Source organism: Ambystoma mexicanum, chromosome 10, assembly GCF_040938575.1.
Source record: "Ambystoma mexicanum isolate Mex_15411 chromosome 10, UKY_AmexF1_1, whole genome shotgun sequence".
In the NCBI taxonomy this organism is placed as follows: Eukaryota; Metazoa; Chordata; class Amphibia; order Caudata; family Ambystomatidae; genus Ambystoma; species Ambystoma mexicanum.
Window position 1 is genome coordinate 1,530,277,270 of NC_090932.1, and position 18,490 is coordinate 1,530,295,759.

General features: G+C 44.9%; 1 protein-coding gene across 20 annotated transcripts in view; it reads right to left on the bottom strand.

Annotated features, from left to right (window-relative positions):
• CIT (citron rho-interacting serine/threonine kinase) overlaps positions 1-18,490 on the bottom strand; it is a 2,264,529-nt gene that overhangs the window by 1,428,939 nt on the left and 817,100 nt on the right. For all 20 annotated transcript variants that reach the window (XM_069619729.1, XM_069619715.1, XM_069619714.1 and 17 more), the window contains 2 exons: positions 1,231-1,284; positions 233-373 (listed from right to left, as the gene is read on the bottom strand). In XM_069619729.1, coding sequence (XP_069475830.1) covers positions 233-373; positions 1,231-1,284 — 195 coding nt within the window. The remainder of the gene's footprint in view (positions 1-232; positions 374-1,230; positions 1,285-18,490) is intronic.

Genomic DNA, 18,490 nt, shown 5'->3' on the forward strand with positions numbered 1-18,490 from the left:
CCGCAACCCAAAGTCTATAATTTCTGAAGACATCACAAGTACCACAAGAGAGAGATCAGTGATGCGCATATGCACCTAGGTCAACAGAGTGGCTTTTAGAAGCTTGAAATGTAACTGGTCAGAACCTGCAACCTGTATTTTTGAGACATGCATACAGAGTTTTTACACTTGCAAATAGCTACTTGCCAGCCATAAATGTAAGCTTTGCATAGTACAATACCAAGGCATCTACCTCCGCATCAAGTAGTTTCTTTTTCATGCCATCAGAAGAATCCTCTCGATTTTGTAGTTTCTCCAGCTCCCGCTCGGCTCGTTCTTTCGCCTGACGAATATTCTGAAGCAGCTCTGTAGCCTCAGAACTTGCTTTCATGGCCTAGAACAAAAAAGGTAAAATAGGGATAGAGTGATTTTATCAATGACATGCAGGCCAAAGCAAAAGGCATGACAATCCATTAAAAAAACCTGCTCCCAAAACAAAAGAATGACAGTTTGCAGTGAATCTAGCAGGCATTTTTATTTTGTATTTTCAAGTAATGTCCTGTTCCATCTTCTACATGCTTTACCCTCCCCTTTGTCCCGAGTGATAATCTCACTATTAGACTCTATGTGCCCCAACCCCTTGATTAGCATTTCTTCACTTCAATCTCCCCAATCAGACTAACTTGTACATGTAAATGTTCAGATTTGTGTAAGGTGGTTAATACAGGGTTAATTCTGGAAACAATCCCATGTTTTTAAGAGAAAAGAGGCACAGGAAAATAAACTTAATAAACTAAGATCACACAATTTGGTCAAGCAGGAAAGTATGAGTAAGAATTAGAATCTCTTCGTCCCGCTATTAATGGTTTGATGGTTAAACCACGTCCTTCCGCTAGAGGTATTATCACCTCCTGATTTCTTCACACTTTGCTGACTTTGGACTCTGCACTCAATCCGCAGACTTTACCGGACAAAGCCCTTCTCTACAGATCAGTTTACTCTTCCACTCAGATATCTGAGCTTGCAGGCAGCTTCTTCAATCTACATCGGTTTCCACTTTCATCACCTTTCAGTTCAGTCAGTTTTTGAGCGCACCAGTTCCAATATTCTGCATCTCTTACCCAGACACAGAACCAAAACCATCTTATATTTGGAACATGCATTAGGTCTCAAGTCTCAAAATAAAAAGAAATGTGGGTGGTAGTTAACACAAACTGAAAGCACTTCTTCACTGGAAAAAAGAACAGTTACCTTTGTAAGCTTTTCTTGCAGCTCTTGGATTTTGTTTTGCTGCTCAGAGTTGATCTAAAATGAGAAGACAGTGGATCAGAAAAGGATGCAACCCTCCATTCTTTCAACATTTCTCTGAGGAATTCCCAATTTATCTGGTGAGAGTGCATGCCGAAGGAGGTGGCCGGAAAGATCACCACTTCAATGAGCATTATCCTGAAACTCTAATTCCTGGCATATTCTTCTTTTTCTATTCCAGACACCAGTTTACTCAACCGATATTCCAGATTTAGAAAAGACCATGGTAAAAATAAAATGGAGGAACCATACCCAATGTTACATGATGCTAAAAATTTAAATTAAAACAGTCTTCCATGGAGCTTATTACTAGCTGCAGAAACTTTAAGGACCATAAATCTGAGCCACTTCTCAATTGCCATAAGAATAGGTTTCTTTTTCAAACAGTAATGTGTCCCCTTTAGTTTGGCCTTCTTCAGAATGCAAAGTCAATGACACTCTCTAGATAAACTATTCAGGTCACGGCAGGGATGCTACATATTCTTTTGTATATTTAGTGGCACAACAGTCACAGTTGACAATGAACATTGCGTTGACAAAGACAGATGTCAAGGTGTGCTGATTTTTTTGTGGGTTTGGCTTACTATGGGAGATATCTACTTCGAGAATCACATTTGATTGGGTCTATGCCTTTGTCTGTTTAGGGAAGATCCACAACAGAAATCACCCGTCTCCTGTGCAGTGGGGAACAAACTGTATTCAATTGACTAAAGCCTTAACACCACCACCTCTCTTCAGTGAAGCAAGTCAGGAACACCATGGGGGGAAATACAAAGAATCGATGATGTGCAAGCCAAATCAAAACATACAGGTACACATTGGTCAGAACTACGGCACAAGTGCAATGAAGTTGCTTTGACGAGTGTGGACAGAATCTGTGTAGGTGAGACCATGGTTAACTTTGCATAAGACAGAATGGTGATGAGGGGACACGTACAGGACAGTACACAGAGCTGCCTGCTTTGGTAGGTACTGTAGATAGTCTGGAGAAGAAGAAAAAAAAACTATTTGAGGTTTGGGGCCTGCCATAACGGCATTCATCCCCAGAAGTTGATTACTGGGTCACTGAATAGTTCTAAAAAGCAGCAGAAATGTGGGAGGTATGGGAACACTATCCACAAATGGGAGAATTCGCTGAGGAAGAATTGCAGGCTTCCAAATAATGCATAATTCTTCCACTACTGCGGAAAGGTATGCCAGAAGAAATTAGTAATTTTTGGGACTTTCCATCTACATTTGAGGAGGTGGATAAGAAACCGTTGGGAGTGGCTCTCTGCTGCTCCTTTCCCTAGTAGCCAAAGGGCCTACACCTGGGCCGGTTTGGTCTTTGCTGCATGGCATCTAGAAAGTCCTTCTGCAGTGGTTTTGTTAACAAAACAAATTATTGCACAATTTGTGCTGAGGTTTTCTTTATTGGTAGCTTCTTGTCAGTTGACACATGCGTAGTGAACCAAATTAATGCCATCAAATGTCAAATCCATTATCTTATTTTGTGCATCCAATTTGAATTTTGAGCCTTCCTCGAGCCTGGTCTCCTTATGCCTGAACCCGCCCTTTGGGTAGACAATTCCATCATGTCGCTAGCTATTTGTTTAACTTTGGCCACAAAGCATGAAATTCTGTTTATTAGATGGAAGATTGTTTTCAAAATCCCCACCCACAAAAGGCACTGATTGCATGTAAGCAAGAGAACTTCTGTGGTTTCCTATCTGGGGTGCAAGTCGAAGATTTGGCAAACAGTCTACCTTAAATTATCAAATAGCTTATTGTACATGTTTAGCACTGCTGAGAAGGATGAAGAAGCTAAAGAATATTTTCCCAATGGCATGGCTGCCACCACCCACTGTGTACTGTGACGCGAGATTCTATCGGAACAGGGACACCACAGGTCAATCCTTTTATTTATTGGCTAGACTGGTCTCTCAGATTTATTTTGGTTTACTCAAGAACATTTTCTTTCAAAAATATGCATGTCTGAGCAAGTGTTAGCCCTGACTGCCAAAAGGGATTCATTAAAAGGTGCGAACAGCAGAAGGTAGTTGATCACCCTAACCATTCTCATCAACAAATGATATATCAATAAGCCCCTCAACTTCATACAGCTGAGTCCGAGGAGGGTTCTCTAATGGAGTGGTGTAAGTAGCAAAAACCTTTGGATCCCCCCCCCCCCCCCGAGATCAGGTTAGCTATTGTTTTCACCAGTGAAAAAAATTTGGCAAATGCACTTAGCACCAGTTTTGCTATAAAGGTTCAAACTGGTCTTGCCTCAATACATATTAAAGATTTGTTCAACTAAGTGGTGTGATTTTGCCTATGGTTACTGCCAGTAAAATAGGGAATAGCTAAATGGTGTTTGGCCAAATGTAGGTGTTACACCAATACATCACATTTTGTATCAATAGAAAAGATTGAGGAGACAAACCATTTTAAAGTGCTCTTTTCCAAGTGAAAGACGGCACTTTGAGGAACAACTTGTTTCTTGTTATGTCATGCGTCAAGCACAGTATGAGACAGGGCCAGGGACCTGCTCATGTCAAGAGGGGAATGGGACCCCTCTCAACCAGGGGCAGCAGGGTAATTGCCAGAGGCAGTCTTGTTCCAGAGGCAGGGTGTAGGAGTTGGGAGGGCCCCGTTTCCTGTCCCTGCAACTGGTGCATGGTTAAATGATCAAAGTACCACTCATTCGTACACATCAAACCAGCAATCCAGATGCTCCACCTGATCCAAGCACAAACGTTGACATTGACAATACCTGTAGTGGGCTGCCATTAGCAAACAACAGAAGACCTGGGCGGGCCTTAAAGCTTGTTCTATGCTTTTGGATGCTTGTAAACTGGACATTGGGAATAGGAAGCCAGCAGTTGGCCAAAGGAACCGGCTGAGAGAGAGGTGTGGGGGGTAATGGAAGAAGGAGTACAACAAGGGGCAGGAGATTCAAGGCACTGTGGATTGTTAGGGTGTGGTCAAAAGGGGAGACAGACTAAGAGACCAATAGGAGGAAGGACAGTGCATCAGAGCGTGGAGGGAGACTGTGAAGAGAGTGTGCAAGGTGAGGTATTGGTTGGTGAGAGAAAGTGCTACTTGGATGGTAGAGTGCATGCAAGGTAGGGTGGTTGAATGAGTGAGACTAGGAGGAAGTGTAGGGGGAGAGGTTGAGTGAAAGAAAGGTGAAAGAGTGGGAGCAGGAGGGGTGGGGAGTAGTGTGGCCAGGAGAGAGTAGTAGTATGTCAAAAGGAAAGTAGTATTGTGGAGAAGCAAGAGGAGAGGGGAACAGTAGCAGAGCAGAGAGGGCAGAGTAGTAGAGTGAAGAAGGGAGAGTAGGATAGGGAAGAGTAGGAGTAGAAAGAAAAGAAATCAGATGAATGGTGAAAAAAAGGGAGGAAGAGAACAAGGAGCTGGGAGAAGAAAGGGTAGTGATTGGAAGAAAGGGAATAGAAGGATAGAACATGAGGGAGAGGAATACAAGGGAATGGAAGTACAGGAAAGAGTGAGACCTGGGTGATTGGCAGACACCTATTCTTGATAGCATTCTTATAGCGGGTCCCTGGATAGGACCCACCTATATTGATCCCAGAGGAAGTAAGATAGAGGTTTGCCTTTCACCCAGCCAGTCGGCAATTAGACAGTAGGGTTTAACAGATCTCTAGTGACCATCTTGGAGTAGTACGATGTCTGGGGTAGGAAGGAACAGCCCCATGGGAAAGGACAGAGGAGGACGGACTTTAGCTAACCCCTTTTCAAGCCTTTTAATTTAAACCCTTGGACTGTCTTCGAGAGGTGGTGTGTTCTTGAGGCCATCAGTGAGAAGTACAAAAATCAGACGGCCTCATTTTTCCCCCCAGTGCATAAATTGTTCTGTAGTATGGACTTGGGGAAAACTGGTTTCCTCCATTCTATATCAAACAAGCAAAAAACTGCTGCTGATTGCACCTGTGCAATTGATAGCTTCCCTGTAAACACAAACAATTACCTGGCCTTTGAGGTGGGAGGTGCCAGCGATAGAAGTTCTTGTGGAGGCGGCAGAGGCATACTAGTTTTTGACTCAACGTAGAAACAGGAGGAGCATAATTAATAGGGAGAAGGAGGAGGAGGAGGAGAGATAATCGCTAGCAGCTGCTATAGGCATAGAGGCAGTAGTTCCAGCTGGCATGTGTACCTCTGTGAGGAGGTCCTTATTGCTGGGGCTTTCTTGAGGCTTTGGCAGTTCACAAAAAGCAGTTCTCACTAACTCTAGGAAGGGGTGGAGATGGAAGGGTTCCCACCAGATTCAACTGTTGGTCCTCGCACAACAGGTGCCCTCTGGGTAGACTGCATTTACGAGGTTGAACCACGACAAACAGATGGTAAAACGGTTGAGCCCAACTGAGACATGAAGGGGTCTCTCAGAGAACGTGGCATGCAGGGTCTACATTGACAAACCTTGAATCAGTGCTGGGCCTCATGTTTCTTGCTGCAATTTGTCACAGGGAAGTGTCAGATGCGTCTTGTTGAGCTCACTGGATTTGGCACACATGCACACCTCAACAGCCTCAGCAAGGACGCCCCATCATTTGGCAAATCTTGATAAGTGGCCCAGCAAGCGTGGATGCAGTACTTTACTTTCTTGTATGTCCTTACCAAAGAAAGTAAGGATTCCGATCACCCCAAGGGAAAGGTCCCAGTAGCCAGCTGTGTCTCGGCATTAGATGTCCTGGTGCAGCTTTGGCATTGATGACTGGGTGGTGTGGCGACCCTTCAGTAACAGGTCCTTTTGAGTCCTTGGCACAGTGTCTGTAGTAGACCATAATGGAAGGCTTTGAAGTTTTGTCTGCTGTGACGACAGTGTGTTGCTTCAAAATGTTTGGGATATCTTCCAGGGACAGAGGCATTTGAGAAAGCGTCACCGGAGCAGGACAGAGAAAAAAGTGGCCTGTCACTCAATCCTCTTTCTTATTGCCTTTCAAAAACTGAAGATAACTCTGATGGAGGAGGCCAGTCAAACAATCTCCCAATGCTCAAAGGGTTCCCTGGGCACACCTATGGAAAGTGTGCCAAAGAAGCCAAACAGAGACTGGGTGTCTGTACACTGGACATGCAGGAGGAAACTCATTTATGCAGCATAGGCTAGAGGCAAACAGTATTGATCCCAAAAAATAAAGGGTGAAATCTGAGACACCAATGGGAAACAATCCTCTGCTGCACATGCTCAGCATCCAGTCCAGCTGTTGAGGAGAAAAGGACTGGCACGCAATGCCAGGGGGCATAGCATTGGAGAGCTCGACCAAGTTCCATGCATGCAAGCTGGTTTTGCTAAGTTTTTTAAAGGTTAGTGATTTTGCTGTATAAAAAGCTCAGAGTCTCCATGGGCTGGACATCCCATACTTATGGAGGAAAGGGGAGGGGATGTATAGTAAGAGCATTACAGGTAACTTGGTCTTCTAATGGATGCCTCTCCCTGACAAAGTCCTCATGTGAACGACTCCCAATGCAGTGTAAGGCTGGCGGGGGAGAGCAACGAAGAACCACATCCACCGAAACGGAGAGCAATTAATGGTTGTATAAGCTATCGTCGACCAGACATCAGTGCTTTGTAAATTTCTGCAAGAAAGCCCACATCGGAGCATGATAAATCTACAAAGAGGGGACAAAAGAACGCAGAGCTGATGCATCAGCTTGGCCACTCATGGAATGAGCATGAAGTGCAGGAGGGACTTCCATACATACCAAGTAACCATGGCAATTTTGGTAACTGACACAAAACTCCTTTGTTTGAAACGTAAAAAAAACTGTTTAGGGATTCTCCCTCTTGAAAAATGAAATGATGGCAGACTAGCCCTTGATTTTACTCATCTGTAGCCTCCCTCCCACCCCTCCATTTAAATCCAAAAGAGTAGCCGAGGGAAACCCGACAGCCATAACATGATTTTGTGGCTAAAAGATGGAAGCTAGAATACCTCATCTTTCCACGAGCCAGGCATGAAGACAGACCATTCAAGCATTATGCTGCAGGTCCATCCCCGAATTGTAGCCTGCATGGACGGCACATCGATAGAATGAAAAGTTCAAAGTACCATGTACTACAAGGCCATAGTAATTTTCAACCTCCAGATTTGTCTCAGCACCAGTTTCAGGTTTGGGTAGAAGAGGCATGGGTGACCATAGAGCGGAGAATGAAGGTCCAATCCACTAGCAGGGCATGGCTCCTAAATGTTCTCTTCAAGTCTGTGGAGCAAAAGAACTGCACTCCCAATTCTGTCTGGAAGCAAAGGAAGATTTGGTGAAGCAAAACTTCGCTTCAGAACCTCCTGACTCGTGAGAGACTGTACGCAGGTCTGCTTAAGGCATTTGAAAGGCATCATGAAGTACGACACACACAAGAGATATCAAATTGAACAAAAGAATATTTATTAACTTAAATGTCAGGATGGCTGGAGGTCTAATTTGCCCTATGCTCAGTGTGAGAAACCTTAAGATGTCTCACTCGCTAGCCCCCGTGGATCTGTCATCCAGGTGGCCAGGACACAGCCATCGCTATTAGTTCCTAGGGGTGGACCAGTGCGGGAGGATCACCTGGATGGGCGTCCTCGGGGTGTGGAAGTGGGACACAGACGGGTGAGACGTGGTATCCCTGTTCTTAGAACACCTTTTCCCCTTCCTACCACGTAGGATACACAAACTCTACCCCAGCCCCCTTTTCCAACACAAACACTTTCGCACACAACGAAAGACAACAGACTAAAACCAGACCCGTTTACCTGACATGTCCTAACAAAAGGGTCAGGCAAAGTCAGGCAATTGTCCAGAATCAAAACCACCCGACAGACCTTTCCCTTCCCCTACAGGGATAAAAGGTGGAGCACGAGAGCACACGACGAGCAAGGCAGACCACACAGCATCACAGCTAACCCAAGACAGCAGTTCAAGAGGAGGAGAAAGGCGGCGCAAACCGAAGGGGTGACAAGGAGAGAAGCGACCTTGCCCATTCCGACCCAGACCCACAAAACCTCTGTGAAAGGAATCAGAAGACAAACAATAGCCAACATGTGTTGCAAAAGATGTCACAGATCCCTCCTACACTGATAATCAGGACAGGGAGAGACGCTTGCCACCGTGATACCATCCTTAACTACAGAGACAATAAAAGTCAAGCGGTTCATCACAGCCAGTGAGTTGAGGGGAGAACCGATAAGAAACCAAACTAGTTGACGAAAGTTGCAAATGGCAAATTCAGAGAACTTCAAAGAACTATTAACACCTTGGTGGGGGGAAACCAGCTGCAGAGGGGTCCGGCACCATGTGGGTGCTCACTCGAGACACTCTGGTCGATCCCCCTTTTTGTTGAAACTACCAATACCAGAAGGCTTTATCAGAGCCACAAGGAAAAGGTCAAAGTGGTCATACAGGGATCTAGCAAAATGCCCTGTACAGTCGAAAGTCTTTGACCGACAAACCATTGGAAAACTAAGGGAAGAAACCTGCATAGTGAGAAAGAAGAAGTAACTACGAGGCTGGGAAACGTGAACCCAACGGAGGTATGCCTGCTGAACGGGGCGAAGAATGATGCCCCAATGAACATTGCGTTGACAAGAGTGAACCCGCAAGAGAGGTCCACAGTGAAGTGTTTAAAAAGACATTAAGACCTGTGAATGCAACAGTTGAAATCTTTTGGAATAAAAGCCATAGTGAAACCGACGGAGGGAGACTAACATTCGAGAAGGGTCTGAGCCCAGAAGAGGGGGAAACAGGGTTAAGAACCCTCACCCAACGTGCAAGCAGAAAGGAACTTTTCTTTATTGTTTTGAACATATCGGGCCCTCGTAAGCAAGAGAATTAACCACTGCAGGTCCTGATATCGCTAGGTACTTTATGGGGATCGCAGCCCAGAAGAGGGGCACCCAGGGGTGAAAAACCATCACCCAACATACATACGGAAAGGAACTTTGTTATTAACACATCAGGTCCTCGGAGGCAAGAGACTTTTTGTAAAAAAAAAGAGACTTAACCACTGAAGGTCCTTATACCTAAGAACGGAACTGTAGTCTCGTGCTGGGAAAGCTCGAGTGTGTGCTGTGCTCAGGAGTCCCGCCTTGTCCCATGCTAAAAACGTGGGGAAGGGGGACCCCCGGCTAAAACATCCAGACTTATTATTTGTGAACACTTCTTTCTTGTGAACCCTATCCCACACTTTTTATATTTCATTGTAAGGATTGGCAATACTTTGTTAGTATAGGCACTTTTATTTGACAATACGCCACTAGGACTACCTTATTATTATTTGATGGTTGTAGCTTGCTCTCATCTTAGATTTAGGTTTAGATTAGGCATTTTTCCAACCTACCTATACAGTTTAATAAACACCCTTGAACTGTGATTAGTTCTGTCTGTCTTTACTGTTGCCACCATGAGTGCCATACATAAAATGGAATTTCCCTACCTGAATACAACTAAGGAAAGTCCAAGTCCAAAACCTATCCTTACCCTCACAACTAAAATAAACCAATGTGTAGGGCTGTCAAAAGAAAAAGTGTTCAACAAAAGGTTATGTGTGTCTACCAGCTCGCAGCTTTCTCCCAGCTCCTTTTCACCAAGCATAAAACAGTTTCACAAAAAGTCTGAAAAGTATCTTTTCACAAGATCATATCATTTTGAAAACAATTCTCGGGGTTCCCTTCCCCAAGTTCCAAACGTCACAGTTCAAAGCACAAAAGAAAGTCAAGAAGTTTCAGGATTCCCTTCTCCAAGACTTGTATTTCATCATAGTTCATAACACAAAAGAAAGGATAATGAATTCTCAGGGTTCCCTTCCCCAAGACTGGTATTCCATCACAATTAAAAATACACAAAGGAAAAGGGCCTTGGCTGTTTTCTTTATCCCCTTTTGGCCCATGCAGGTTCACTTCCCTTTTTCATATAATAACGTTATCTTCAGGATTCCATATGATTAATGGAGTTAACTTCCCAACATTCAATGGTTTACTTAACCTTGAACGTTCAGTTGTTTCATAAATGCAGCATGCAGTGATGTTAAATGATTGTAATTTGCAGCGTTTTCTGTTTAAATTTATAAAGTTCGTATTCAATCCGGGCATACAATCTTGTGTTCATTCAGCCAGCTTTGAAATATTTATGCCTGCCACTTTAAAGAAATTCCCAATACTCAGACTTTCTAAACCGTTCTGCTTTAAGAAACGTGACCACTCTGATACAAAGTATCTGGTACTTTAAAGTTCAACTGGAAAAAGCCTAGGAGCGGAGACCTTCGATTGCGCGCCATTCTAATACACGCGGGCACTCTGCTACTAGCTAGAAAGTTTTACAGCCTAATGGAAGTGATCAGTCACTCGTGCTTTGCACACCAGGTTTCTTATTTCACAGAAATTCACTGGTCTCTTCAGTAGCGGTCCTCGCAGCGCAGAGCAGCACACGATCTCCAGCTTCTGCTGTACTGGAGTCCAACCTCTGCCCCTTAGACTCCCCTGGGCCGACTTCTCGGCAACAGGGAATGAGCACTTTATTTGAAAGGGAAACGGGCAGCATTTCCACCCAGCTCCCTTATCTACTGCCAGTCCGCTCCACGGAGCTCCTGCTCCTATTTCGAGCTGTCTCAGGTCATCTCTCCTTGCACTCAGCTGCGCCTCGTGCTTGCTGTACCCCTTGGACCTTCCCACGGCAGTTCCCTCCAGCATCTCGCTTTTCTTCACACAAGGTTCCCTGCTGATAAGCCAGGCCACCCATCTTCTGCTCTCTGTGTTGCTTTTTCCTCCTCCTTTTATACACCTGCAACCCTGTAACAGGCTGCAGGTGTGCCCTCTCAATCTGCCTTATCCAACTAGAATTAGGAGAACATGCCTGACCTTCACACCACCTTGCAGGCATCTTCTTCATCCCACTACATGGTGAAAGTGTGTGGTATTCATTACTCTCAGTTGCCTCTTCCTCGTCTCAGTACTGTCAGGTGGCCCGTATGTTGAACTGAGGGGAACCGACTTAAAGCTTGGGGAGGGTTAGGTTGTTAATCACTAGGAAAAGGGGGATACCATGTCTCGCCTGAGGCCATCCCACTCCCAATAGTCAAGGACCCTCCACCCAGGTGATCCTCACTTCTCCGCCCCCCCAGGGTCTGGATCCAAAAGTGATGGCCTTTCCCTGGCCGCCTGTGCAGAGGAGCCAAGGGGTTTTGGAGTGAGACCACCCTCTGGTTTCTCACAGCATCCGTCTAAATCTTTGCCTTGCGTGTTCTGTGAGGAACAGGAAAGGATACCTCCAAATACTAAACAAAAGATGAATGGGCCTACTCTAAGCCTGACAAGCAGGAACCACCAGACACAGTCACTTGGCAGTAGCCCTGGAAGTTTTATATTTTTGCAGGAATTGCTTGGCTATTGCTCTAAAAAGAATGTATCCATTGGAGGGCATTGTATAGTGGCCTTGTCTGAATATATGGGGAAAAACTCGATGTTCTAATGCACAAGATCGTGCAGACAGCCCTGTGCCCACTGGTCTGGTGACAGTTAGCATTTGCAAAGGGAAATCGCATTTTCTCAAGTACTCTGAATAATCAATTCTTCGTACCCTCATTTCATTGCAGACCATCTTCACAAGATTTAAAGCAACAAACCTTAATGTAAATTTAAATACAAATGCAATATTTTTCACCAAAATGTGTCTTTTCTGATAATCTTTATTACAGCATCATTGATCAAGTGGTGGATGCGAAACACGATCAAAAAATATTGCAAAATATTGAATACAGTATTGGTATGTGCGATTATTCTGAAAATATATCTGAAACTCTTTAAACCTCAACTTTGGGGACAGAGGGTGGGGGGGGAGGGTATGAGGGGGTGGGAGTTTACAGCATTCACGTTCCAGCCTGGAAAAATGATTGTTTTGCAGAACATTTTTATTGGGCAGCGGGAGGGTGAACCAGGGCTATGACCCCGCTTTTGTGGGGTCAATGCAATTCACTGGTGTGTGAGAACAGACTTTGCCTTCACAGCCCCTTTCTGTTAACACGGTCTGATTAGATATGCAACGGCCAAGGAAAAGCTAATTCCAGTAATTGATCATTTGTGTTTTACCAGATGCATTTCTACAGTAAAGGACATTATTTTGCATTTTGATTGTTTCGTTCTTTATTGTGTAATTACTTATGGAGAAAAGCGCTTGAGGAACAACCAAAGGCAAACTTACTTTTCGTGTACTCTGTTTACTTACACAAAATTACACTAAAAGAAACGATACAGGAAGAGCTCTAACATATGTGTCTAGCCTTGCATGTAGGGTCTGCTCATCAGCATCCTAATTTACCATCATTTACTAGATCTGTGAATGGGGTTTTGATTTCAAGAAATGTTTCTATGGCCTACCTTACCATGTTCTACAATGTTTGGCAGCACTGTGCCAAAATTCATTTGGCAATCCCCACCCATGAGACTGAGCTGCTATATACGAAGATTTTGCGCCTGAGGGAACACACATTCTTAGACTATCGGAGTGGAGGAAGGGATATACTGCAGCTTCAGCATCCATGCGCACAGTGGTGACCTATACACCCAAGATTTCGGAAATAGCGTGCGAGAACAAAAAGCTGCAGTTCATTGGTGCCGGTTTGCGTTACAAAGAGACCACTGGAATGGAAGCATACATTCTCCAATACATATACTTGTGCATCCTGTATGCCAGTCACAGAATTTGGGGTCCCATTCCTGGGATAGACAGGCCCGGATAAATAACAGCCTTTGCCACAGTTTTATGGAATGGGACGTTCGTAACCCACAAGTGACTGCTGCCATGAAGTCAAGTTAGGGTAAAAAATTGAGGCCATTAGCTGTTCTATGATCAGCAACATTAGGCTTCTTTAGAGTGTAAAACTTCAGAAAAAGTCACAAGGGGCACATTTAGTGCTCAAAGGTGAAATGATGCCTATCAAAGAGTCGCTCAAAACTAGTCAAAGTATTTTTCTTGAGCTGGGACCACTTTACGGTTCCCTAGCTTAAGAATAAGTGAAAAACAGGGATGCTGTGGTGCTGAAGCCAGTGCCATAATGGAGAAGCTGGATCACTGAATGGCAGGCATGTGCCTATGGCGCTGGATTCAATGGCCCCAGATTTGCCAGGTACAATCAGGTAAGCATACTTTGGCAGGGTACAGAAGGGCCTGTGCTGTCCAGTAAGGAGCATCCGGAGCTGCAGAAAAAGTGTAGAGAATCTGGCATCTGTGACTAAGTCAGACCATGGGTGTCAGTGAAGCTAGAAAGTTGGAGCAATAGAAAAAACAAAAGCACTTCAATAGTACCGCCTCCATGTTACCAAGAATCAAGACACTGGGGGTCATTAAGAGGTAGGAGGTAACCATGCCGCTATTAGCTATTCCGCTATTCCTTGAATGAGGAATTACTGGGCCATTCTGACCTTGGAGGGCCCGGTAATTCCTTATTCAAGGAACCCAGACCCTGTACATCCCCATTCGAACCCCCATAGGGCTCAATGGAAATGGGGAACATGGCAACAACGGGCCTGTTAATAACGGGCCCGTTGTTAGCATGCTGGGCTGCTCGCAGGACTCACTAAGGCCGCCTGGTAAAACCAGGCGTCCTTAGCGGGTCCCATGAGCAGAACTCGTAATGAGGCGGTAAGGGGTTAACTGCTCCGGCACCTTTACCGGCGCAGTTAACCCCTTACCGCCAGGGTCGGAATGACCTCCACTGTAAGACCAGGTCAGAGTCTCTCTCTCACCCAAGAGAGAAATTAAACTGTAGAAACATAGCGTGGGGTAGAGGGGTGGGAATGTTTTACCGAAGGGACCTTGAGAAATATATTGTGGTTGTACTGTGTTATAACGAAAAAAATGGCAATAAAATATTTTTGATTTAAAAAAAATAAACTGAAGAAACATACTGCATCTCCTTTAACAGCAAAGTTTGTAAATAATAACACTTACACTGGGCCCTCTAAACAAACTGTGAATTCCAAGAGGAAAAGAAAGAAACGGGTCATAGAAATTCCAAATCCCACAACATCAATCCTTTTTACTTCTAAACAGCACAGAACTAGCCAGGGAGAGAGACAAACATGCCGCCAGCTAAACAAACTTGCAGAGCACAGGGTAGAGCTTCAAAAAGGCCACCAGGTCTATTAAAGACGTCCTGGCCCAGGAGGGACTTGGAAGGCTGCACTGCCAATGTGGATACAAGGAACACCCAACAGCCCCAGCTAGTCAGGGTTTCAGTATCTGACCCAGGACCTATGAAATGCCCTCCATTCTGGGAAAAGGTAAACAGTCATGGAGGCAGTTGCAAGAGAATTTAAAGGCCTGAGCGATTTGAGATGCCAGAAAAAGTTGAAGGGACTGACAGTGCTAAGTGGCCCAAGGACCCCAAGGGAAAAGCAGCAGAGGCTGACCTGAGACTCCTGAGAGTGGAATGGAGAACCCTAGCCTAGGTGGGTGACCGGACAGAAGGCGAGAACATCTGTCCATGTGAAAGTGTGCCTGGTGCTATATCCTTGAGACTGTGGCAGATTGAGCAGGGGGCTATATATCCCTGGGACCTGAGAAAGGTGTGAGAGGAAATCTACCCCTTACCAAAGGGAAGGGCACTATAGCCTTTAGGAGGGCAAGGGCACTATACCGCTTGTGAGTGAACTGCTGCACTAGAACCCTGGTGCAGTAAAAAAGTGGGCCAGGCACTATCCTCTTCGATGGAATACAAATATCAAGCTAGTCACTATAGCGCAGGTGAATCGGGCATAGAAGTAACTAGGTACTATATCCGCAAGACTTTCTTTTTAGAGTCAAGAAGCAGCCAAGACCCATCATCCTATATTTTGAGAGGCAATGAGGTGGCTGGGTGCTATCATCCTGTGACTGTGATTTTGAGAAAGTGGCATGTTGGGTGCTATATCCCAGAGGTACCAATTGATTAGTGAACCGGAGGGAGATCAGTCTCCGTATTACATTAGGAATCCCGACTTCCCATAGTTTAACCCATCTTGATTGTTATGACAGAAGAAAAGCTGTTTTAGTTGTACATACATAATTAGCGGCTAAAGACGTATATTCCAACACCATCTTAACAAAGCTTCAACGCAGGGGAATAGTATCTGTCCAGCTGAGTACATCATGCATGCTATTTTCTCCCTCTCCGGTGACTAAAGGATAGGGAATTATTTTTTTTAAACTGTGGCGCCATTTGCAACGTGAAGATCACAAACTTTGTTTGGAGGACAAAGTATTGTGTGACAAATATACTACATACCAGCCCCTAGGGAAATGGTACAACAACAAAAATGCTCCTCGTTTTTCTGACCATGAAATAAAGAAAAAAAGACAAAGCCAGGGTGAGAGCATTGGAAACGAAATGAAGGAAAAGAATTGCTGCTGGACGATATATTAAAATATGAATCCCTCTCAAGGAATATCATCATCTCATTGTGAACAAAAAAAAACAAAATTGAATTCGTGCCACTGCAGGGAGCAATACAACACTTTTCAAAGTCACCCAGGAACTCAGTTCCCTCCTCTGGAACTTAAAGGAATAGTGTGCTCAAAAATGATACTGTCCCGATTGTTTGGGCAAGTCGTTATAAGCATACGGTGATCGATCGAAACATTATTCCTATGGATCTTACCTTAGTTTTCCTCACTTTTGCACATGTGAAACAATGTCTTGGACATGGCCATCTTCTGCTAATCTTATCCGTGGATCGATCGCCCTAAGTTCAAGTACGCTCGTGGCAATACATCAAAACACTCGCCCCAAAGCGGACATCACTAGACGCATTCAGCCCTTTCCACAACACCGATGCACATATCGCTTCAACGTTGTCTGTCCGCAGGTTTTTGACGTGTCTCCATGCAAATGGCAGGACGCCTGTTTCCTCAAGAAGTATAAACAGACCCTTTTGGATCAGGCAACACTCTAGTCAACAGTTTCACTATATTTAGTTTAGATCCTCCTGGGTCTCGTTTCTGCTCGGTTGAGCTATTTTACTAGTACAAAGCCCCTGCGAACCATTACTTACAGTATCAGAACTGGTTTCCCTCGTTACTTGCGTTTTGATTAAATCTTTGTCATACAATGTCAACAATACATCCCTACCAGTATGAGCCTGAGTATTCAGAGGAGGAACTGACGGAAAGAGAAGGCTGCCGAAACAATGGGGAATCAGATAATAGTCTGCAAGATCAATCACCCGAGCATGTGCCGCAGCCGAGTCGCATGGAAGACGTTTCAAAGTCGTGTACCTGCAATCGTTGCGAGGTCATGCCAACCGAGGTGGAGAACTGCTGCTGCCGAGAAAACTCTGGATGCTTCGCCTACATAGCTGAAGAAGACACACCAACACGTTGCGTTACCGAGCTGCATGACTTCAGGGCAGCCTGCCTCACAAGTTCTGTGTTGAGGATTATTATGATGCTTATGCACAAACTTTGCGGAACAGTTCGGCCATCAATCCAAGTAACGAATAAGTATACCCTAGATCTGATGTAATTTTTACTACAGAGACCATTTGAATATCATGTTTGTCTCCTACTTTCTCAGAATTGTGATCCATCTCTCTGTAGAAATGCAGCTCTACCTTCCCCAGTTCCTCGCACAGCCATCCCACACAAATCATTGCCTGCCCCTGTTAGCTCTGCGCGATCGCTGCTCTTACGAAAGTCCTCCCATGCAGTTGTTACAATTCTGTAGTATCATCACCGAAAGAATGTGCTCTGCGTAAAGCGTGAGACTGTGACAAGCCATATCCCAAGTGTACATTTATCTCGACTAAACTGGCTGTGCCCTCTCAACCCTTTCTAGTCCAGGGTCCCACCAGCCCCAACCCCCCAGTTGCTTTCATGTTGATACTCATCTGACCCCCTTCTACTGACCATTCCAGAACATCCACGACAGCCCTAATGCTGTGCATCAGTCTATTCTCCCAAAAGCAACACGTCCACATTTATCACTAGGTTCCAAGCAAGGCAAATGGTAGATCAAAGCTATGTGGTGTGTTATTTCTTTTAGCATATAGTGGGGACTTGTGCTGTAAGGGTTCCCGCCTTCATTTTTCTAAGGGCAACTATGCCATCAAATTTCAGATGCACTTTTTAAAGTTGGCTGCTACACTTATCAGGTTAATTCGATTTAAATATGTATGTTTCTCTTTCTCAGGTGGTACAGGCTGGTGGCCTACCGTTCGTTTACATGGTGGCTTTATGGGAGGCTTGGATACCGCGATAGACTAGTTGTGTCGTCAGAGCCATTCGCCACAAGTTCCCCAGTGTCAGCGGACAGGGATTTTCTCATACTGTACTTCAACTATACAATTTATAGTTTGATGGTGCCATCAACATCACCCAATTAAATAAAATACAACTGAGTAAATTAGGATATTTTTTGAGTTTTTCAGTGATTCAAGAACACGCGCAATCGTCTAAGAGTGTCATGCTAGAATGGTTGTTGCCCAGGTGGACTGAACAAATGGAGGCACTGGAAATAATTTACAAGTGGTCCCATATTACGCTTTTTGATCTAGCCCCACCCTTTTCCTATGATATAATGTGAAAATAAAATACAAAATAGGCATAGAGTGCAGAGGCACACCGGGAAATCTCCACAGTACCCAGTAGCCCAGTCCAGCCCTGGTTGGTGCACTTTTGCGCTCACATGTCCCCACACATCCCCCTTCCAGTATCAATGGAATTTCACACCTAGGACCGTGCGCTCCCAAGGAGGCTGGGTCGGTGTGACCGCTCAAGTTGTCAAACACCATGTACGCTTCAAAGGGATCTTCTGCACAGAGACCATTGTCCACATGGCCTCCCCAGACCCTGTGTCTGCAGACTCCCCTCTTCAAAGCCCAGGCCCTTCAATCAACAAACATGTGTGTCCCTTCTGCATTGTTCCGGCCTTTTCGCGCTGGCCTCATGCCCATACACCCACCCTTCCTGTATCAATGGCATTTTGCACCTATGACTTCCATAGGCCTATGCCTGTGCACAGGAAAGCCGGCAAGGTGGCTTCATATGGCATATGGGAACCATTGGGATGGAGGCAGAGTGGGTGTCTATGAACACGTCATCCATTCACAGAAACACCCACTTGTGTAAGCCTTTATAAACACCTTGATATTTACCTTGAGAACATCTGCGAGATCTACAAGGTATATCGTCATCGAGCTATCTGTTCACCGTATACGTGTTCCTCTGCTTGCTGCATCTGTTCATCTGTTCGCCA